Source organism: Dipodomys merriami, unplaced genomic scaffold, assembly GCF_024711535.1.
Source record: "Dipodomys merriami isolate MVZ:Mamm:240054 unplaced genomic scaffold, mDipMer1.0.p SCAF_14, whole genome shotgun sequence".
Classification (NCBI taxonomy): domain Eukaryota; kingdom Metazoa; phylum Chordata; class Mammalia; order Rodentia; family Heteromyidae; genus Dipodomys; species Dipodomys merriami.
This window is the reverse complement of record NW_027202715.1, coordinates 2,999,851-3,023,337: the sequence shown is the minus strand read 5'-3', so window position 1 is coordinate 3,023,337 and position 23,487 is coordinate 2,999,851. Positions and strand designations below refer to the sequence as shown.

Here is a 23,487-nt window from a genome sequence, read left to right as displayed (position 1 = left end):
ATAGACTTTGGCTATAGACACAGACAGAGATCTTTTTTTTTCTTTTTTTTGGTTGTGGGGCTTGAACTCTGGACCTTGGCGCTGTCCCTGAGCGCTTTGCTCAAGGCTAGTGCTCTACCACTTGAGCCACTTCGGTTTTCTGGTAGTTAATTGGAGATAAGAGTCTCATGACTTTCCTGCCTGGGCTGACTTTGAACCTTGATCCTAAGATCTCAGCCTTCTGAGTAGCTAGGATTACAGGTGTGAGCCACTGGTGTCTGCTGTACCTGGGTTCTTAGTCACAACACTCTGTGGGTAAGCTATGTACTACAAGCAGGATAAATAAATGAGGGGAAATTGGAACTAAGCAACCTCTCTCTCTCTCTCTCTCTCTCTCTCTCTCTCTCTCTCTCTCTCTCTCTCTCTCTCTCTCTCTCTCTCTCTCTCTATCGATCTCATAATTAACAAACCATGCACCAAAAATCATACCTAAAATAAAATATCAGAAATTTAAACGTATAATGAACACAAAGGTATGTTCCTATCTCCTAAAACTAAATGATGGTTTGATTTGGTAGTTATTTTCTTTCTTGTGTTTCTGTATTGGCTTTCTACTTCATTGCCCATTTTAAGCATTCATTTTTGTAAGAGGAACCATTCAACTCCTCAAATGTATGTGTATTATTACCTTGCCTTGCCTTTCCCATTCCTTTCCCCTTCACTTTCCTTTCCTCTCCTCTCCTTTCCCTCCCCCCAGCCCTTTTTTTTAAAGCCAATACTGGAACTTGAACTTCCTTTCTCATGTTCTCTCTTGGCCTTTTTACTCATTGCTGGTGCTCTACCACTTGAGCCATAGCTCTGCTTCCAGCTTTTTGGTGGTTAATTGGAGATAAAAGTCTTGAAGATTTTTCTGCCTAGGCTAATTGTGCAGCGGGATCCTCCTCAGATCTTAGCCTCCTAAGTAGCTAGGATTCTTTCATTTTCTTCAAATGGATGAACCTGGAATTGTTTTATGATGTTATAGACTTCCTGCAATAATACTTACTCAGAATAAAAAAAAATTTAAACTTTTAGCCTTAACTATAGTTATAATTTTGCCTTATTTGGCCTGTAATGGTAAAGGGTCAAACTGTTTTTAGATACTTAATTATAGATCTATTTATTTTTAATTATTTATGATCCAAAATTTATTTTGGAGCCCGGCACTGGTAGCTCACGTCTATAATCCTAGCTACTCAAGAGGCTGAAATCTGAGGATCACAGTTCAAAGCCAACCCAGGCAGGAAAATCCATGAAACTCTCATCTCCAGTTAACCACCAAGAAACTAGAATGGCACTGTGGCTCAAAGTGGTAGTGGTAGAGAGAGCACAAGCCTTGAGTGTAAGAGCTCAGAGACAGCGCCCATTCTCCAAATTCAAGCCCCAGGACTGACAAAAAAAAAATTGGCATATCCAAAATAAATTTATAGAGAGCTAATATTTTATCTCCATAATTACTGGTAACATTGTTTTTGTTGATACTTATAGGGAAAAGAGGCTTGGTTCCCTTTAATAGATGTATATTTGGCAAAATTAATTCTTTATTGTACTATTCAGTTGCATGAAGTTTCTTTTTTTGTCCCCTTCCCCCACAACCTCCACCCCCTCAAGCCCTTGTGTCCCAGGGTTTGACTCAGAGGTTTTTGGTCAAGGCTTGTACTCTACCACTTGAGCCACAGCTCCACTTCTGGCTTTTTTGATGACTAGTTAGACATAAGAGTCTTATGAACTTCCTGCCTAGGGCTTGGCTTTGAATTGCAATTGTCAGATCTCAGCTTCCTGAGTAGGTAGGATTTATAGACATGAACCACTGGCAATTCTGTGAGTTTTAACAAATGAATAGCATTGCCTACCACCTTATTCAAGCTGCAGAAAAGTTTCCTCATGCCATTAATTCCTTCTTGCTCCTTTTTTAGTTATTCTTTCATCCATTCAATTTGTGTTTTCTGCTTCCAGTTTTCTTGTTTTGGTTTTAATAGTCAATTTAGAAGATTTACCTTTTTTTTTTTAGATTTACCTTTTATAATTGAAATTATAACTGCCCCAAACTCATTATTAGAAAAGAGAATTATTAATTATGAAGGAAAAGAGGGAATAAGAAATAAAATGTTATCATTAGCATTTATATTTTAAGAATGATCATGTAGTAATATAATTTTGAAATGGTGTAATTTTTTCTTTTTCTAGGTAAAATTAAATATTCAGAAAGAGTCTATGAAGCTTGTATGGAAGCTTTTGATAGCCTGCCCCTTGCTGCACTTTTAAATCAACAATTTCTTTGTGTTCATGGTGGACTTTCACCAGAAATACACACACTGGATGATATTAGGAGAGTGAGTATAGATTTCAGTTCCAGAGTTGATTCTTATTTACTATATTTTGTTGATTTTTAAATTTTATTTACTATATTTTGTTAGTTTATCTTCAGTGGAAAGATTAGATAACAGTCAAAATTAATATGCTGATCAGGTGCCAAGTGCTCATGCCTATAATCCTAGCTACTTGAGAAGCTGAGATCAGGAGGACTCATGAGGCCATTCAGGGCAGGAAAGTTCATTCGACCCCCTTTCCAGTTGATAGCTAGTCACAGTGGTATGCACCTGTCATCCTAGCTATACAAAAGATTAGGTTCTGGACCAGCCTAGACAAAAACAGTCCATGAGATTCATATCTTAAAGGAAGAAGGTAGGCATGCTTAGGTACAAACATGCCTTTTATCTGAGCTATACAACAGGAAGCTTAAATAGACAGATAATAAGGTACGTCTAGGCAGGAAGCTAGACCCTGTCACAAAAAAAGAGTTGAAGGCATGGCTCAGCAGTTGAGTATCTACCTAGCAAGTTCAAAGCCCTGAGTTCAAAACCCCAGTACCAGCAAATAGAAAAAAAATATGATGCTGATTTTAAGGAAACAGTTTCTAATCATTCAGAATAATGTAGTATAGACTTTAAAGTTGATGCCACTTTCTTTTGTATGTTTTGTCCTCACTTGGTGATGAGATTTCTATTCATTTCTTTCTTTCTTTCTTTCACAGTTAGATAGATTCAAAGAGCCACCTGCATTTGGACCAATGTGTGACTTGTTATGGTCCGATCCTTCTGAAGATTTTGGAAATGAAAAATCACAAGAACATTTTAGTCACAATACAGTTCGAGGATGTTCTTATTTTTATAAGTAAGGAAAAATAGCCAAGATGAATCATATTTTAGGTATCTGAAAATAATATATGCTCCATACATCAAAACACATTGTTTTACTTAATGTACTTTTTTTCCCCTTACAGCTATCCAGCAGTGTGTGAATTTTTGCAAAACAATAATTTGTTATCGATTATTAGAGCTCATGAAGCTCAAGATGCAGGGTAAGAATTCTGTTTCCCTGACCCAAATTAACACCTTTAATACAAATCAAACTTAGTAACCATGATTGATGCTTTACGATGCATATTAAGCTATTTGTTTTGCAGCTATAGAATGTACAGAAAAAGTCAAACTACAGGGTTCCCTTCATTAATAACAATTTTTTCGGCACCTAATTACTTAGATGTCTACAATAATAAAGGTAAGATGTTGTTGATAAAAAAAATGTTAAACAACTTAGCATTTTAATTTACTTTAAAAAATAGAAAAAGGGCATTGTTTGAAACTATACAAATCTTACTTTAAAACAAACAAAAAACCTTACAAGATATAAGGGAGGGGAGAAAACAAGAAATAAAAATCCAAATGGTGTAGCTAGGCGCCAGTGGCTCACGCCTGTAATCCTAGCTACTCAGGAGGCTGAGATTTGAGGATCATGGTTCAAAGCCAGCCCGGGCAAGAAAGTCATGAGACTCTTATCTCCAGTTAACCACCAGAAAACCGGAAGTGGTGTTGTGACTCAAATGGTAGAGTACTCGCCTTGAGCTGAAGAGCTCAAGGATAGGGCCCAGGCCTAGAGTTCAAGCCCCACAACCAACCAAAAAAAAAAAAAAAAAATCCAAAATGTGAAACTAAGTCGTATGTAACCATTCCACAACTTGTCACTCGTGAAAGCTGTTTTGTCAAAAATGCTCTGAGTTAAGCAAAACCAAACATGATTTTCTTAAGCTCCCCTTTCTTACATCTTTCTCCTTATAACCAAGAGAATGTTTTCTTGATTATATATAGCTGTTGCTGCTTTGACTATTTTATTTGTAAACCTACTTGTTTATTTTATGTTGCTTGTTTTGTGTTGACTGATGTAGCTTCTCTTTCATATTTTCTACTTTTATCTCACAGTCTTATCACTGCCCATGAAGATTTATATTTGAGCTGTAATTAATCTACTCTGATTTCCCTTTAGGTTCTCTCATCTTTGTTTCTTTTCTCCTTTTTCTCATATATATTTTCTTTACTTTCTGTTCCTTTGTCTTCTATTTCCTCTCCTTTTCTCCAAATTTAATTTGTGTATAAACATTAAATTTCATTTTATTTTGAGTATAACTTATTGACAGATAATGCCACACAGTCTTTGCCTAGTTAAGTATGTGCCCAGGACATTGGAGATGAGATTGAGTTTACATAGTTCACATCTTCAGAGGAAATTAAGGAGGCCAGCTTCTATTCCATTTTGACATGTCTGGAATTCAGTTGACTATTTCATAGCTCCAGAGTCAGCCAGGAGGAAAAGAACAGAACGTTAAAGACTTTAAAAAGTACATTTAGAAAGAGAATGAGGTCATTGCTAAATGTGGGACATGATGTAAGTTTGAAAGAGGAGCAGAACAGGTTTTTTAGATGATGGGATGGTAGTTAAAGGTAAAAATATTTGCCTAAGATCCAACAGTAGCAAGTGATATAGAATGTTCTATAAGAACTTATATTACAGATAGCTAATGAAGTGTGGCTTCCTTTTTAAAGAGAAATATATCTAAGTTTTAACTCCATTGTTAAGAACAAGATCCAAATACTACATTTAATTTTCTGCCAGTGCTCTTAATTCCTCAACTGTAACTTTCCTTTGTCACTATTAAATGTACTAGTGTTCAGTGCCCAGTTGAATTACTACCTTACTAGTTATCCTTTGTTAATTAACTCAGGAGGCTAAGAATCAAGTTTTTTAATCTTTGAAAATGAAACATCACTGAAACTGTCTTGTCAAAAACAAATGTCTCTCAGTAATTCTAAATCTATATATAGTGTTAGTAATTTGAATGTTTACAAGTATGGACATATTTGTAATGTTTCATTCCTATCCATAAAGCAATTTTCTAGATTTTTCTGTCTCTTTTCTCCTCTAAATAAGGTCTTGAAATACTGGTATCGACCATTTTTGAGGTGAACTTAAAATCTTTTTAGTTTACATATACATTTCATAAGGAAAACAAAATACACCTATTAAGTTAGTGAATAGTAATATGCAGTAGGATTTTTTTGGGGGGGGTCTGGTCGTGGGGCCTGAACTCTGGGCCTGTGCACTGTCCCTCAGCTCTTCAGCTCAAGGCTAGCGCTCTACCACTTGAGCTATAGCGCCACTTCTGGCTTTTTTCTTTTTGCTTATGTGGTGCTGAGGATTCGAACCCGGGGCCTCAGGCAAGCAAGGCAAGCGCTCTACCACTGAGCCGCTTTCTCAGCCTGCAGTAGGATTTTTTTTGTTCCGTATTAACCACAATTACAAATCTTGAAGTTTAAAATCTACATTTAAGCACTTTTTATTAAAATGAATAAAAGTAACCATATAATTACTATTTTTACAAAGCATTTCATATGTTTATATAGTTTCATGTGAAGTACATTCTCTGATCTTAAACCAAACTTTTGAAGTAGGCAAGGTGGACATCTTGGTTCCATTTTATTAATGAGAAACAGATTGCTAAATAATTGTTCATACATAGCTAGTACATACTGTAGTTTCTATTAGAATGTAGTTTTATAATATTATGTCCAATAAAGTAATATAACCAGGGACTAAAATCGGGGTAGGTTAATATAAGATATTAGTTATATCAATATTTTGAAACATTAGGGGCTGGGAATGTGGCTTAGTGGTAAAGTGCTTGCCTAACATGCATGAATCCCTGGGTTCAATTCCTTAGAACTACATAAACAGAAAAGACCAGAAGAGACACTGTGGCGCAAGTGGTAGATTGTTAGCCTTGAGCAAAAGAAGCTCAGGGACAGTGCCCAGGCCAAGTTCAAGCCCCAGATGTCACCTTCATTCTCTCTCTCTCTCTTTTTTTTTTGTCAGTCGTGGGGCTTGAACTCTGGTCCTGGGCGTTATCCCTTAGCTCTTCAGATCAAGATTAGTGCTCTACCACTTGAGCCACAGAGCCACTTCTGGCTTTTTCTGATATGTGGTACTGAGGAATTGAGCCCAAGGCCTCATGCATGCGAGGCAAACATTCTGCCACTGAGCCACCTTCCCAGCCTGAGTTCAAGCCCCAGAACTGGAAGTGGGGGTGAAGGGGGGAAGAAACATTAGGAAAATACTTAAAATTGGATTATATAGTTATATTTTCTTTTCTGATATTCTAATAGAATTTCTTTTTTTTCTTTTCTTTTCTTTTTTTTTTTTTTTTGGTAGAGGGGCGGTTTGGTCGTGGGGCCTGAACTCTGGGCCTGGTGCTGTCCCTCAGCTCTTCAGCTCAAGGCTAGCACTCTACCACCTGAGCCACAGTGCCACTTCCGGCTTTTTTCTTTTTTGCTTATGTGGTGCTGAGGAATGGAACCCAGGGCCTCAGGCATGCAAGGCAAGCGCTCTACCACTGAGCCACCTTCCCAGCCCCTAGAATTTCTTCTCTAGAGTAAAATATTTCAAATTCACCTGATTTTCTATACTAAATAAAATAAATACATTGATATACACATAATTGTTTTAAATAAGGGTTCTTGACTTCTTTGCTTGCCTCATTTTCATTCAGACTGTCTTTGTCAGGTTATTGTCTGCAGCTAAAGAGATCCTCTTTATTTCTTCAGCTGACACAAAAAACCTAGAAAATTGCTCATTGTCATTCTGTGTTTCCCAAAGAATTGAGTTTCTAAAATTTTGGATTTAGTAAAAATGCATGTTCATTATTGAATTATAAAGTAAAACAACCATTTTGAAATTTTATTTTTAGTGCAAATATCTGACTATTGTACATAAAACTTTTAAACCAACAATAAATTTGTTACAGCAAAAATTTAGTTGCTATCTCCTTTACCAACCCAGATTCTACTTATCCTTTATCTCCTTCCCTTTTAATAAGCTATTTTTCTGCTTTTATGTATTATATACTTTCCAGGCTAATGACAAACTGTTACATTGACATTCAACTTATCTTCCAGCTGCTGTATTAAAGTATGAAAATAATGTGATGAATATTCGACAGTTTAACTGTTCTCCACATCCTTACTGGTTACCCAATTTTATGGATGTCTTCACATGGTCTTTACCATTTGTTGGAGAAAAAGGTATGATTTTTTAAAAAAACATTTTATTACTGTTATATTTACTCCAGTTTACTATCACAAGCATATACTGGCTGAAGAAAGCTTAAGTCTGGTTTTACTGTGGTTATAACTCTGTGTCTGTGGGTGTGGATATGAGAGCCTCAAAGATATTTTAGTTAGCTGTTTACAGCCCCCATGTAAGTGTGTCTGGGGGGCTGGGAGAAGACTTAAATAACTTGATGTCTTCAGCTGTTGAATTTTATTTGTTTTTGTCTTTAGCTTAAATATTTTTTTATGAAGGGATAGCTTTGCTGAACAGACCTTCTGCACTGTTTGTAGGATGCCAAAGCAATTTATAGAAAAATGAAATAACCCTTAGGTTGGCAGTAGTAGTCATTTTATAGTACTTTTTTCTAAGAGGCATAGAGACATCCAAGTTCAAATCTAACATTCCTTTTCTTATATTAAAAATATTTATAAAATTGTAGAAGTAATGGTCTGATAATAGAGAATATAAACAATATACAAGGTTTTTAAAGAGAAAATAAATCCTATTTTAAAATGTTTGTTTTTTTCTTTCAAGTTCTATAGAGTTTTTAGGGTTTTCTTTAATATCCCATTCTTCTTTTCCATCTTAGTGTTAATTTTTTCATGAGGCAATGCCTCAGATTTTGTATATGGCAAATAGCATGAGAGTTCAGACATTATCGTAAAACATCTTGTTCTGTATCCTCCCTGTGTTTTTTTATGCCTCTTCCATGTTACACAATGTTCCTTTCTGTATAATATGTCACTTCTGCCAAGACAATTTTTGGATCCAAAATTTCAAATAAATACTTAAGCTGTATGTTAAATAGTTTTTCTGCAGACTGTCTTCTACCTTTTTCATTTACTCACTAAGTCTCAAGTTAATATGAAGATAGAATTACTAGCTTTAAGCATTTGAGAAATGGGCCAGTTAAGGGCTTAGTATAAGGGATGCATTTCACTTACTACCTTCTATCTTTGGTATATGAGAAATTGTTCAGTCATAGCATCATCAGGCTAAAGAGTTAAGAATTCATCTTGTTTACTCTCTAGACTGCAAGTGAACTATTTTAATGTAATATTGGGAGGGCAGAAGGTGGGCACAAGAGGCATAAAGAGGAAAATGGACATTTTATAGATTCTCTTTGATTCTTTCACATAAGGGAATGTTTCATTATACCTAATTGAATGGTTTTTTTTTGTTGTTTGTTTGTTTGTTTTGTCGTCAGTCATGCAGCTAAAACTTTGGGTCAGGGTGCTGTCCTTGAGCTCTTCAGCTCAAGGCAAGTGCTCTAGCACCACTTCCAGTTTTCTGGAGATTTATTGGAGATAAGTCTCACTGACTTTCTTGCCCAGGCTGGCTTTGAACCATGATAGTCAGATCTCAGTCTCCTGAGTAACTAGGATTACAGGTGTGAGCCACCAGTGCCATGCTTAAATGTGTTTTTAAGTGATAGGAAAATTTATTGGGAAAAAAATGTGGCAGAAAAAGAAATTATGTTGCCTATAGTTTAAACAGGGAGGAATAGGGCAGGGTGTGAGAAGTTATTCATAGTTAACAGTCCCAAATTACGTGTAGAATCAGTGGTGGCATCAGATAAGTCTTATAGTCATTGTTTCAGGATTAGTCTAGTAGGGTCTTGACACCTGGTAGGTAGGTGGTCCTCCCCTTCTTGGATTCTAAGATGGCTACAATGTGACTGCAGAAAAAAAAAATATCAGAAGCTTATTGGTCCAGCGTACTGGGCAAGTCACTGTCCCAAGGGTGGAAGAGGTTTACTAAATTACATTTGACCTCTGAGGCATGGTTTTACTGGCCTGAGTAGGTAAGTTAAGAACTATTTGTTGACCCATTTCAGTCTGGAATGAATCCTGTGGTTAATCCTTAGGTGGTGGAGTACTCAAAAAAACCTCTTAAGAAATTTTATGATTCTGGTGGCCCTATAAGTTCCTCATATAAATTGAAAAGTTTATAATGATTTCTTTCAGAGAACTTGTAATCTTATCGTTCATTTTAGGTTTCCTTGCATTTCCCATTGCTTCCGGCTTACTGCTACCTATCTTTGCGGCCTCAAATGATTAAGACTCTAAAATCTTTTAGAAAATGGGAAGTCAAGGGCTGGGAAGGTGGCTCAGTGGTAGAGCGCTTGCCTTGCAAGCCTGAGGCCCTGGGTTCAATTCCTCAGCACCATATAAGCAAAAAGAAAAAAGCTGGAAGTGGCGCTGTGGCTCAAGTGGTAGAGTGCTAGCCTTGAGCTGAAGAGCTGAGGGACAGCGCCCAGGCCCAGAGTTCAGGCCCCACGACTGGAAAAAAAAAAAAAAAAGAAAATGGGAAGTCAAGGTCTTTTACTACTTCCTATTAGTGTGGGCCATAGGCAAAGATCAGGATTCTTGCCTTGGTTTGACCTGGGTCAACAAGAATAGCTGAGATCCTAGTACCTGGATAATCCTTGGAGCTCTTATTGAGGGAACATAACTTTTGGAGCTCATATCAGTTATAGTTTTTAAAGAAGAGGAACTATGTTGTAGAAATACAGAACAGGTTGGGACTGACACAAAACAGCAGTAAAAACAGCCACAGACTTAAGATTCCCACAGATAATTGTAACCAGACAACAATACTAAAAACACTGGGGTTTTTTTGGGGGGGTCGGGGGAGGGTGTAAGGTATATTTAATAGGTAGGTTTCATTAGGTAGCTGATAAAGAGAACACCACATAGTATTCAGGCAGGAAAGGCAATTTATTTATCGAACTGCTGCCCCTGATGCTGTGCTTGTTGGAGAGGCTTGGCCAAAAACCCATCCTGGTCCCAGGACTTATCTAGGCTAGGGACAGGAAGAGGTGTGGCCAGGTGGGGGAGAGATGTGGCCATACTGGATATGATGTGGCCTAGGACCCTCCTATGGTTGGACAGCCCAGAATGAGACCTAACAGGAGGGGGAAGTGACTTTCCAGAGTTGCCTGTTACCTAAGTAACACAGATACTGGACAGAAATGTAGCCAAGGGGTAGGAAGGTATCTGCACAGGGCCTGCATGGCCCAGGGCAGACACGGGGAGTGGGAATAGGAGGGCTGGGGAGAGGGGGGTTGGTTTCCACCATTTGAATCCAGAGGACCCTGAGAGTAAGGGACTTAGAAGATTACAACAGAGTCATTAGGCTGGGCTACACTGATCTAAGTTCAGCTACGTTGGCTAAATTGTCTGGATGGAATATGAACATAGAAGTTAATAAACAGTACACACATCTGGCCTTGTGTTATATTTAGGATATCAAGGGACATATGGTTTGAAATAATTCCTGTCTCCTCATCTTTACCTTAGAATTTAGTAATTAGTCCTTAAGCTATATCACTTATAGTTTTATAGGTTGGAACGAGGAAACAAACTTGGAGGAACATCTGGGGTTTTTCCTGGATCTGTGGAAGTAGCAGATGAAAGAAAGTCAAGAGTGTGAGTCACTGTTCAGTTGAACTGTAGACAGACATGGTAATCAGGTTATGGTGATCATGTTATGAACTATTTCCTGCAGCCTCTTGGCTTTAGTTACTTTTGAAAGGGTGAGCACAAGTGGTGCCATTTGGTATCTGATACTATCCACTCTTAGTTGAACAGTTTTGTCCAACTGTGTGTGATCCCTTGTCACCAGCATAGCTTTATCCTAGTAGGTCTCTTCTTTGCTGGAATAAGACAGTCCAGTTGATCTGATCCTATGTTGGAAGGAGGTGATAGATCAGGTAACAGTCTTCCAGTTAAACCCTTCCAGTTAAACCCAACAGGAGATTAGTAGAAATAGCTTCTAAGAAATAGCTCCATTAATTCTAAAAAGCTAACTAAATTTGATAAGTAAGTACTTAAAGAGCCATCTTCTTGGGGCCTGATTGCTAATGTTCCAGGAGAGGGTCAAATCTGCAATGATAAAAGACTTAGAAAGACCATGGTAAAATTTTTCATACAGCAATTTGATTAAAGTCTAGTTATTTCCATTGCACTTACCATTTTAAGGTACTGATTTAAGATGGACAGTATTGTTAGGACCGCTATGCTTTCCTAATTAAAACTATGGACTCATTACAACTATAAACACATGAATGTGAGCCTGTAATGGGCTGGTATCATTAATTTAGAAGGCAACTATTTGGTATAGTATCTTCCTCAGCTTTGTATCTTAGAAGACAACATACTTGGGGAAGAGAAATACATCAAATTTACAAAAGAACCAGCAACAATTAGTGTCACTGCTGTTGTATATACTTAGTTATAGTTATAAGGTAGGTTTTTAAAAGACCTTGACATAGAGACAGTTAAATAAACTTTGACTTAGCATTTAGTTTCATAAATAAAACTAACGTAGTAATCACTTAAATAAATATTTTCTTTAAGCCAGTTTCTTGGAAATATTACTAAGAATAGATCCTTAGGACAGTTCTATTGTTATAGACAGAGAATTGGGTGTTAATTTTATCAATGTATTAAATCTTGACCTTAGAAAAACATTTAGGTAACCTTTTAAATTACAGTCAACTTAATCACATTAGTTCCATCTTTTATATATTTCTCAAGCAAAAACTTTTTCAGAGCATAGAATAGCAAAGTTTATCCACAGAGTTAGAACAGAAGTAGTGCAGAATATGAAAAAGCAGAGAAGAGTTTTAATTCCACAGAAGACAAGAAAGGATCCATTAACCTTTTCGGAGACTTAGACCTGGAAAACATCTCTGTAGAAACAGATCATGAGCCACATTTTGATTAGCGATAGGCAGGCTTGTCTGAAAGGGTGAAAAACCACATTGCTGGTGCTAGAGGGAGAAAAACCAAGGGACTGTCGAGAGCAACAAAGTGGAACAAAAGAGAGTTGGACATTATTTAGAATTTTCTGAACAGGTCAGACACATCTGACATTCCTTCTGCAGTTCCAGATCCTTCAAGAGAGACAAGAAGACCTGGATATAAGGGGCTTGCTAATTTAGAGGCATTATGATAGAAAAGATAAAGTAAAATTATTGTCTGGAGGCCAGACCTTTTTTTTTTTTTTTTCCCAGTCCTGGGACTTGAACTCAGGGTCTGGGCTAGTACTCTATCACTTGAGCCACAGTGCCACTTCTGGCTTTTTCTGTTTATGTGGTACTGAGGAATCAAACTCAAGGCTTCATGCATGCTAGGCAAGCACTCTACCACTAAGCCATATTCCCAGCCAGAAGCCAGACTTTTTGATCTGGCAGTTTGTAAGTGCCATAAAGGGATACAACCAAGGAGTATATCTGTCAGGCATTTTTTTCTTCAGAGACAGTATCCAATGAATCCCAGTGTCTCAGTATGTACCCCAGTGGAATGAATGTACACCATAGGGGGTTTGTTACCCATTTTAAAGGCAAGACAAGGAAAAGAAAAGATGTCTCTTAATGCTTTCGTGTGTGTTTAGAGTAGATGGGTAAAAGACAAAGTGTCCCTTAGTCATTTTCTGTCACCTGGCCTCTGAAAAAAATCTATTAATATTTTTTTTGTTGTTGTTGATCATGGGCTTGAACTCTGGGCCTGTGCACTGTCCCTGAGCTCTAACACTTGAGCGACAGCGCCACTTCTGGTTTTCTGGTGGTTTATTGGAGATAAGAGCCTCAACGACTTTCTTGCCTGGGGCTGGCTTTGAACTGCGATCCTCAGATCTTAGGCTCCCAAGTAGCTAGGATTACAGGTGTGAGCCACTGGCGCCCGACTATTAATACTTTTTGTATGTGTTCATTCCTAGGTACCATTAGGCCATCCAGAGGCTATCAGTCAATAGGAATTTTTATTTAATTGAAATTTGTAGCCGGGCACCCTGGCTTGAGCCATACTTCTACTTTTGGCTTTTTGATGGTTAATTAGAGATTAAAGTCCCACTGGATTCCTACCGGATCTGGCTTTGAACCACAATTCTCAAATCTGAGCTGCCTGAGTAACTAGGCTTATAAGTATGAGCCGCCCCACCAGGCTTGAAGTTTTAATTCTAGCAAAGAATACAGACAACTTACATTAGTGTTTTAAAACAGTTGGCAGTAAAACCAGTAAATAAATGCAGAGTCTAAATTTGTGAATCATCTCCAGAAACAATACTTGATACTATAACTGTAATAATGACCAAACTTGACATGAAAAATTGAACACATGAAAAGAATAAGACTATAGAGAAAATCTTAAAAACATTTAAGGAGGGAGAGTTCTAAAGGGTAGGAAAACCAGTAGAGTAGAATCTGGAAAACCAAGGAAAAAGGGAAAGGAAGATTAGATGTAAGAAAGAGTCATGGGTTCAGCTTGTTAAATAGTCATGAGTAATATTTAAATTTCAGTTTTAAGGAAATTACTGGAGTCAGTTTTAAAAGACTGAGTTCCTGGGACTTTTTTTTTTTTAAATGTATGAGCTATTTAGTGATTATTTTCTTATTCTTATTAAAGAATGAATGAAGAATCTAGAATTTAGATCTTCATTTAGATCTTCATGAATGAAGATCTAAAACATGAATATTCAGATAAATTATTTTTCTGTTCTTAACCTCTAGAGTTTGATTTTTTTCTGAGAGACTTGAAATTTTACTTCATTTAAGAATCCCTTTCTTGGCTGGGAATGTGGCTTAGCCATAGAGTGCTTGGCTAGCATTCAGGAAGCCCTGGGTTCCATTCCTCAGTATCATAGAAGTAGAAAAAAAGCTGGAATGCACTGAGGCTCAACTGGTGGAGCGCTAGCCTTGAGCACAGAGAGACTCAATGACAGTGCCCAGCTCCTGAGTTCAAGCTCTACGACTGGCAAAAAAAAAAAAAAAAAAAGAATCCCTTTCTCTCACACTTGTTACCCATTGAATTATTTTATTTTAAAAGTCTTTAAACTTTTAATTCCATCTTTCCTGCTAGCTATCAGATGTATTTATTTTGGGGTAACAATCATTTTACTATTTGTATGAATCATTGGTATGCATAAAAATAGACAGTTGCATATGTGAAGCTAACATGTAAGTTCTTTTTCTTTTTGAATAGTGACAGAAATGTTGGTGAATGTTCTGAGTATTTGCTCTGATGATGAACTAATGACTGAAGGTGAAGACCAGTTTGATGGTATGATTACTCATCTTACTATTTTTTTTAAATTGTGAAATGTTGTTTCTAACTACACAGCCTAAGTATATACTATTTTGCAAAAAACAATACTCATCGCTTTCAGATAGCTAAGATATTTGATAAGTGACACACTTTTCAGATATTGTGTAGTATTTTAAATAATTCCAGGTATTTTTATATTTGTATGGGAAAGAAGATGAGTTTTGGGAAAGGAGAAATTCAGAAGAAAGAAAAAGCTGAAAGATCTTTAAAAAATGTGGTTCTTCATGAATTTGGACACTGCTTTTTGAAGAGAGCATTTAATGCAGTATTCTTAGTGCATCAAACATTCTTGAACTCCCAGTGTTGCTTTCATTTTCTTGTAAATATGAAAGTAAGTTGTTCTCAATTTAGTGTGATTGTGTTCTAAAGAACTATTTGCTAGAGATTCTGAAAGTATATTTTCCATAGAAACGAAGTTATATGTGGTGCTTATTATATAAGCCAAGAAGTTTATGTGCATAATTAATATTATGGTATACAGGAATACCATAGACATAAAATTCCTTTTTATGTTTTAAATTTTTTATTTAAAACTTTTTAGTTTAGTTATTTAAAACTTGAGTGCTGAGTACTGATGGATCATTCTATAATCCTAGCTACTCAGAAAGGTTGAGATCTTGAGGATAAATTTGGAAGCTAGCATAGGTAGAAATTAAATTGGAACACTTCATCTCCAGTTGACCAGCAAAAAACCTGGCTCGGAGATATGGCTCAAGTGGTAGAGTGCCAGCCATGAGTGAGAGCCTGAGGCATCAAAAAAAAAAAAAGTTGAAAACTTTATTTCTTTCCATATTCTCATAGCTTTGTTCTAGTAAACTTTTTATAGTTGTAGTTAGTATTTAAATGTTTTCATGTGTTAAATATGGTATTCATATTTAAGATTTAATAGCTGTTCCTTTTCATTTCTATTTTTTTCTCTTTGAAACGAGGTCTTGCTATCTTCCCTTGAATTCATCCAGTACTTTCCAAGTACTGGGATTACAAGCATGTTCCACCATATCCAACTTTTTCTTTCTGGCAATGGAGACCAAATGTAGGACTTCTCTCATGCTTTTTTGTCTATTTGTTTGAGACAAGATCTCTATACTGCTCAGGATGGCCTCAAGATCCTGGGTTTAAGCTTTCTCCTGCTTTGGCCTCTCAAGTAGCTAGGATGACATGCACACTACCACACCTTGATAGTAATACATTTCTAAGTATATTGTAATATGCATTCTTAATCTTACTTTGCTTAGCAATTACATTATTTTAAATTATCATTATTATAAGTTAGAATTCACTAAATGTTTGTACAATAACTTTTGTTTTCTTCTTGGAATAAATTTCTTAGAATTATAGACTTAAAGAACATGAAAGAGCCGGGCGCTGGTGGCTCACGCCTGTAATCCTAGCTACTCAGGAGGCTGAGATCTGAGGATCGGGGTTCAAAGCCAGCCCGGGCAGGAGAGACCGTGAGACTCCTATCTCCAATAAACCACCAGAAAACCGGAAGTGGCGCTGTAGCTCAAGTGGTAGAGCGCTCGCCTTGAGCTGAAGAGCTGAGGGACAGCGCCCAGGCCCAGAGTTCAAGCCCAACAACCGACCAAAAAAAAAAAAAAAAAGAACATGAAAGAAAGCCGGGTGCTAGTAGTTCACACCTGTAATTCTAGCTACTCAGGAGGCTGAGATCTGAAGATCACAGTTCAAAGCCAGCTCAGGCAGGAAAGTCCATGAGTTTCTTATCTCCAATTAACCACCAGAAAACTGGAAGTGGTGCTGTGGCTCAAAATGATAAAGCTGAAGGGCTCAGGGACAGCACCCAGGCCCAGAGTTCAAGCCCCAGGACTGACTGGGGGGGGGGGGGGGGGGGAGAATTTGAAGGATAGCCGAGCACTGGTGGCTCAAGTCTGTAACCTTAGCTACTCAGGAGGCTGAGAGCTGAGGAATGCAGTTCAAAGCTGCCTGGAGATAAGAATAAACCCCCAGAAACCCCAAAGTGGTGCTATGGCTGAATGCTAGCTCTGAATGAAAGCACTCAGGGACAGCGCTTGGGCCCCGAGTTCAAGCCCCGTGACTGACCAAAAAAAAGTGTGTGTGTGTGTGTGTAGGATTTTAGCTTCATTATTTCATGTATTTATTTTTTTTGTTGGTCATGGTGCGTGTGTGTGTGTGTGTGTGTGTGTGTGTTGTGTGTGTGTGTGTGTGTGTGATTTTAGCTTCATTATTTCATGTATTTTTTTTTTGTTGGTTGTGGTGCCTGTGTGTGTGTGTCTGTGTGTGTGTGTGTCTGTGTGTGTGTGTGTCTCTGTGTGTGTGTGTGTGATTTTAGCTTCATTATTTCATGTATTTATTTTTTTTGTTGGTCGTGTTGCCTGAACTCTGGGCCTGGGTGCTGTCCCTGCTCTTCAGCTCAAGGCTAGCGCTCTACCACTTGAGCCACAGCACTTCTGGCTTTTTTCTTTTTGCTTATGTGGTACTGAGGAATCAAACCCAGGGCTTCATGCATGTAAGGCAAACATTCTACCACTGAGTCACCTTCCCAGCCATTAGCTTAATTATTTTAATTGTGAACTACCAAATTGTATTTTAGAAGAACTGGGACAAATATGAAGTACCTCCAGCAATGAATCCATATATTTCTTTACAGTCCCACCACATTGAATTTTGATTATATTTACTTCCTTTGCTTGGTGACTATATAGTAATTAGAGTTGATTAAAGTTACATGTCTTTGATTTGTAACAATGCTAAGAAGAAAATGACTGTTTTTCCAACTATGTAAACTATCCATTTTAATGAATTCACTAATAGACTAAAAATTGTAGACATTTCTTCACCTAAGAAGTTTGATTTTTAAAAATTTTTTATTGTTGGTAGAGCGCTTGCCTTGAGCTGAAGAGCTGAAGGACAGCGCCCAGGCCCAGAGTTCAAGCCCCACGGCCGACAAAAAAAAAAAAAAAATTTATTGTTATAAAGGCGATATATTGAGGGATTACAGTTACATAAATCAGTTAATGAGTATATTTCTTCTTGGACAGTGTCACCACCTTCCCTTGCTCTCTCCCAGGTTTTCCCTCCCATCCCCACCCACAGGTTATATAGTTCATTTTTTTTCTCTTTCTCTTCCTCCTCCTCCTCCTCCTCCTCTTCTCCTTCACCTTCTCCTTCTTTCTTTCTTTTCTTCTTTCCTTCTTTCTTTCTTTTTCTTTTTTTTTTTGGTTGTTGGTTGTAGAGCTTGAACCTCAGGGCCTGGATGCTGTCCCTGTGCCACTCTCTGCTTTAAGGCTAGGGCTCTACCACTTGAGCCACAGCACCACTTCTGTTTTTTTGAGTGATTAATTAGAGATAAGAGTCTCATGGGAACTTTCTTGCCCTGGCTGGCTTTGAACCGCAATCTTCAGGTCTCAGCCTCCTGAGTCGCTAGGATTACAGGCATGAGCCACTGGTGCCTGGCGTATAGTTTATTTTCAACATAGTGTCTAGTGAGTACCAATGCTACATTTACAAGTTTCATTTTTTTAAAACACTTGTAAACCCATTTGTTGAAAGTACAGAGTAACTATGTACAGGAAGTTTTTATTACCTCTGTTAACATGTAGAACTGTACATTTACTCTTAAACTTTGTGAATAACTGACATAGTACATTTATATCGATTGATTTTTGGTTTTACTAATAAGATTTGATGGGTAATATTTCTTTTTATTCTCTCGATGTTTGTGTGGATGTTTTTTATTTTAAGTATTTTATCAAATGTAGATTTAAGTAAAATTATTTTCTTTTCCTCGTTATAGTGCTATATTTAGGGGGGCCTGATGGGGGTAAAGAATAAGTGTAAGCTTGGATTCTAATTCTAATCTAATTCTGATGATTCTGTAGCTTCAGACAAATTACCTTTCGGGACTCAGTTTCCCTTATCTTAAAATTGAGGGTAATAATACCTGTTTTGTAATGTTGTAAGTATTAAGGAAAATAATAATTGAGATAGTGATAAGTAAAATAATATTTTTGGGTAATTTTGTAATTTATCACATCTGTAAAATACCTGTAAGCATTTCAATTAGTATTGTTAATTCTGTGTCTAAATTTAAGAAATTAAATATTTAGCTTTTCAAATCAAAGATTTCTTGCTCTAAATAATGTTCAATATCCTTGTTGAGGCCTGAAAAGGCATTTGGTATATGATGCAGTAGACATCTATACTTCTCCATAGTTTCCTGTATTGATAATTTTGTATGGCTCAAAAATGGCATTATAAATATCCAAATGGCCCTTGGTAGGAAAAAGTTTCCCTGTCCCTACTTCAATTCATTTTCTGTAAATTATTGTTGCAATTATTCTATTTAGGATTCAGGGTTTTGATTTTGAAAAAAAAATCTGTTATTATCAAGTTAAATTAATATTTCAATATTCTATTCAATTTTATATTCCTATTACTATTTCAACTGATTTCTTTCTCCTTTCTTCTTTCTTTCTTTCTTTCTTTCTTTCTTTCTTTCTTTCTTTCTTTCTTTCTTTCTTTTTTTTTCTTTCTTTCTTTCTTTCTTTCTTTCTTTCTTTCTTTCTTTCTTTCTTTCTTCTTCCTTTCTTCCTCCATCCCTCCCTTCCTCTCCCCTTCCCCGCCTCCCCTCCCCTCCCCTCCCCTTTTCTTTTCTTTTCTCTTGGTATTTTGAACTTAGGGCCTTACTCTTGCTAGACTGATGTAATATCACTGAGCCATGCCTTTAGCCCTGTTTTTTACTGGTTATTTTTATTTTTGAGAGAGTCTCACTTGCTGCCAGTCTGAGCCTCAGTCTACCTACTTTGTGCTTCCATACCACTGTGTTCAGCTTCCTTTCTGTGGAGACAGAATCTCACAGACTTTCTGCCTGGGCTGGCCTATTACCACAATCCTTCCACTCTCAGCCTCCCACATAGCTTGGCTAGCATCACTGTATCCAGGTATGGATTGAGAGTCTCTTGAACTTTTTTGCCTGGGCTAGCTGCAATCCTTCCAATTCCAACCTCCTACATAGCTAAGATTACAGGCATAAGCCACCAACATCCAGTTATATAAAGAAATGTATCTTGCATATTTGTATATACTGGAAATAGACCTAATATATGTGATATACAATTGGTATATTATCATATATGTATAAATACATTGTATATGTATGTAGGTTAATCTTATATCCAAAAACTTAAGTCGTTAAAATTATTTCATGGAGTAATTTTTAATGTTTTTCATAACTTTTGTTTTTGCTTTTTATTTTGGTGGTGCTAGTGCTTAAACTCCATCCTAGGCAGGTGCTTTACCACTTGAACCTTGCCACCTAGCCCTGTTTTCCTTAACTTTTTAAAATGTCATTTGGTTTTTTTGTTTTGGTTTGTTTTTTTGGGTCTGGTCGTGGGACCTGAACTCTGGGCCTGGGCACTGTCCCTCAGCTCTTCAGCTCAAGGCTAGCGCTCTACCACTTGAGCCACAGCGCCACTTCCAGCTTTTTTCTTTTTGCTTATGTGGTGCTGAGGAATCGAACCCAGGGCCTCAGGCATGCAAGGCAAGCACTCTACCACTGAGCCACCTTCCCAGCCCTAAAATGTCATTTGGAAAAGGCAGTTACTGGTATTTTCTGTATTTTTTCTTTTTTATTCTTTAAAACTTAGTATTGCCACTAACATATTTAATCAGAGTGGTAATAGGTAATGCTTCAGTTCTTTTCCTATAACCAAAAAAAAAAAAAGTTTCCTAATTAAGGATAATTATTTGACTCTAGGAACCTGTGAGTTATATGAAGATAGATATATTTTTGAGACTCTTTTTTTTTGGGGGGGGGTCCGGTCATGGGGCCTGAACTCTGGGCCTGGGCACTGTCCCTCAGCTCTTCAGCTCAAGGCTAGCACTCTACCACTTGAGCCACAGCGTCACTTCCAGCTTTTTTTCTTTTTTGCTTATGTGGTGCTGAAGAATCGAACCCAGGGTCTAATGCATACAAGGCAAGCACTCTACCACTGAGCCACCTTCCCAGCCCCATTTTTGAGACTCTTTAGGGATACATATAAACTTTTATTATATCCTTTAAAAAAAGAAATAGAATTCACAGTTTATTGCTTGTATATAACTTGGAAGTATTAGAGTTTTGTATATCCTCTAATAAGATGGTTTTATTTTAATATTTTTCTTATCAGTATGCTAAATCATTTATTATATCATTCTTGAAATGAATATCACTAAAGAGGCAATATAAGTTAATGAAAGAAAATAGTCTTAATTTGTGTCTTGGCAGTATGACTCAATAGCTATGCAATCCTGGAAAATCTTAACTTCATAAATTAAGGGAATAAAGGCAATAAAATTTTCTTTCTTACACTTAAGTAAGAAAGATTCACCATTTATAACAACGTTTCTATGGGAAAATACACTGAATTCCAAGTTTGAATACTAGAAGTCAGATATCCTCACTGTCAACATGTAAGGTACAGTTACTTCTCATTTGTACTATCAAGGAGTAAGAGGAGGGATCCTTAAGAAGGTTTTAAGAATATGAGTCTGAGAATTTGTATGGAGGACTTGAGAAAGAGCATTGAGGTTATAGAGAAAAAGTAAAGGACGTTAAGGTAGATATAAATACTTAGGATGGGATAGAGAAGAACTTACTTTCCTTCATCCATACTCCCCTATTTCATCCCTTTATTTTGTCCTTTCCTCTGTTTCTTTCATCATGTCCTCTCTTCTTTTCCTGAACAGCTGTAGACTGTGGGCCAAGTTTGGAAGAAATTTGACGTTAGTTAGAACAGGGTTTAATGAGTGCAAAATAAAGGGTTTAGATTTTCTGTGGAGAAAAAGTGAGAGAGTAGTATTTGAGATTCTCAGTAGAAAGGAATAGTTTTTGTAGATTCAAGTCTGAGATTAGCTGAAGTAATTAAGACTCTATTCTTAAATGATGATCTGTATACTGGGGTTTAGTGTATGCGTGGGGTAATTTTTTTTTTTTTTGGCTGGTTGTGGGGCCTGAACTCTGGGCTTGGGCACTGTCCCTCAGATCTTCAGCTCAAGGCTAGCGCTCTACCACTTGAGCCACAATGCCACTTCTGGTTTTTTCTGCTTGTGTGGTGCTGAGGAATGGAACCCAGGGCCTCATGTATGCAAGGCAAGCACTCTACCACTGAGCCACCTTCCCAGCCTTGTTTGGGGTAATTTTTAAAGACAAGTTTGCATAAATATTGCATATTAAATGCATGTAATATCCCTTTTGGAGGTATTTTTTATTATAACAAAATTTTTGAACACTGATTTCTATAAAATTAGAATGCATACTGTTAGGTTGTTTTGGGGTTTTTTTTGCTATATTTTTTTTGGAGTGGAAGGTAGGTCGTGGGGCCTGAACTGTGGGCCTGGGCGCTGTCCCTCAGCTCTTCAGCTCAAGGCTAGCGCTCCACCACTTCAGCCATAGCACCACTTCTGGCTTTTTCTGCTTATGTGGTGCTGAGGAATCGAACCCAAGGCCTCATGCATGCAAGGCAAGCACTTTACCACTGAGCCACCTTCCCAGCCCTATTTGATTTTTTTTTTTTTGTTCGGTCGTGGGACTTAACTCTGGGCTTGGGTGCTGTCCTTGTGCTCTTCAGCTCAGGGTGAGCGCTATGCCGCTTGAGCCACAGCACCACTTCCAGTTTTCTAGTGGTTTATTGGAGAGAAGAGTCTCACGAACTTTCCTGCCCAGGCTGGCTTTGAACCGCTACTCAGCCTCCTGAGTAGCTAGGATTACAGGCGTGAGCCACCGGCACCTGGCAATATTTGATATTTTTTATCTTCAGTTTGGTAAAGAAAATAACATAGTGTTACTAAACTTTACATTTTGTATAATAGAATTATTTTTTAGCATTAGAATGGAATATATGGAAAGTTGAAATGAAAGCATCCATGTTGCTTAACGTTAAAACTATTACTTTGAAACAATCTGTTGCTATTTTTTTTTCAAAAACGATGTTCCCAGCCAGGCACCTGTGGCTATGCGCCCAGGCCCAGAGTTCAAGTCCCACGACAAAAAAAAATAAAAATAAAAAATAAATAAAATGATGTCCCTAAAATTCCCAGGTTGGATTAGGAACAAAAAACTCATTGTTACCTCTAACTATAATAAAAAATTATTCAGTTAAGATTCAAGAAATCATGTCTTGTTTTATGGAGTATGGGAGGCTCTTTTCCTTGATTGGAAGTGGAAGAAATTTTTTTTCCACTGAGATAGTTTATAAATTATAGTTACCTAAATTTCTCTGTATATACTACAGATTTTGCAGATGTTAGTGTCCTTGAAGAACCACATGAGTTTGTATCATTACCTTTCACTTAACATACTTCTAGGGGTGACACATTTCCTTAGGGGTATGATTATAAATTGTGTGGTTGTTGTTAGCAGTCTTAGCAGTCTTATGTGTTTTCACGTGTTTTTTTCTGTTCCTAATTATGTCTATTTTCACCAAAATTATAATCATTCATCCATAATTTCTTTCTGAACATATATCTTTTTAAGAAACCTTTACTTTAGAGCTCTACCTAGAGGCATTCCTCTTTTATTCACCAGATTCTACAGTGCTACATTTTTTTTCAGATTTTCAAATATGAGGGCCTTCATTTTTCTTCCTTTCTTTCTACATTCATTCTTCCTTATCACTGCCAAGTTAAATCTCTATCTTTTTATTTGTCTCAACCACCTTTTCTCCATCATTCACTTCCTTTTTTCTGGACTCTCCATCTGAAGAACGGCTCATATATGGCAATAAAAAAGGTACAGACCAGACAGAGTAACATTGTTTTGAAATATGACTTCATAAATTATTCTCATGTCCATGTAAGTTAGCATACTTGTTGAAAGAAGTTTATGCAGAGTCCTTTTGGGCCTTGTACAAATTTAGTTTTAACTTCTAAGTTAGTATTTGGTGTTTTTAGAAGTCATATTCCA

At 37.1% G+C, this 23,487-nt stretch overlaps 1 protein-coding gene across 8 annotated transcripts in view; it reads left to right on the top strand.

Moving 5' to 3' along the window:
• The window catches only part of Ppp3cb (protein phosphatase 3 catalytic subunit beta), a 58,402-nt gene that overhangs the window by 22,612 nt on the left and 12,303 nt on the right, over positions 1 to 23,487 (top strand). For 5 of the 8 annotated variants that reach the window (XR_011371527.1, XM_070020575.1, XM_070020574.1 and 2 more), the window contains exons 5-10: positions 2,206 to 2,351; positions 3,053 to 3,192; positions 3,302 to 3,379; positions 3,485 to 3,579; positions 7,305 to 7,430; positions 14,445 to 14,522. Coding sequence is in view for 7 of the 8 variants with exons in the window: in XM_070020575.1 (XP_069876676.1) it covers positions 2,206 to 2,351; positions 3,053 to 3,192; positions 3,302 to 3,379; positions 3,485 to 3,579; positions 7,305 to 7,430; positions 14,445 to 14,522 (663 nt within the window). In the remaining variant the exon portion in view is untranslated. Of the gene's footprint in view, positions 1 to 2,205; positions 2,352 to 3,052; positions 3,193 to 3,301; positions 3,380 to 3,484; positions 3,580 to 7,304; positions 7,431 to 14,444; positions 14,523 to 23,286; positions 23,314 to 23,487 lie in introns of all 8 variants that reach the window. The other 3 variants (XM_070020573.1, XM_070020568.1, XM_070020569.1) reach the window with 2 other exon arrangements.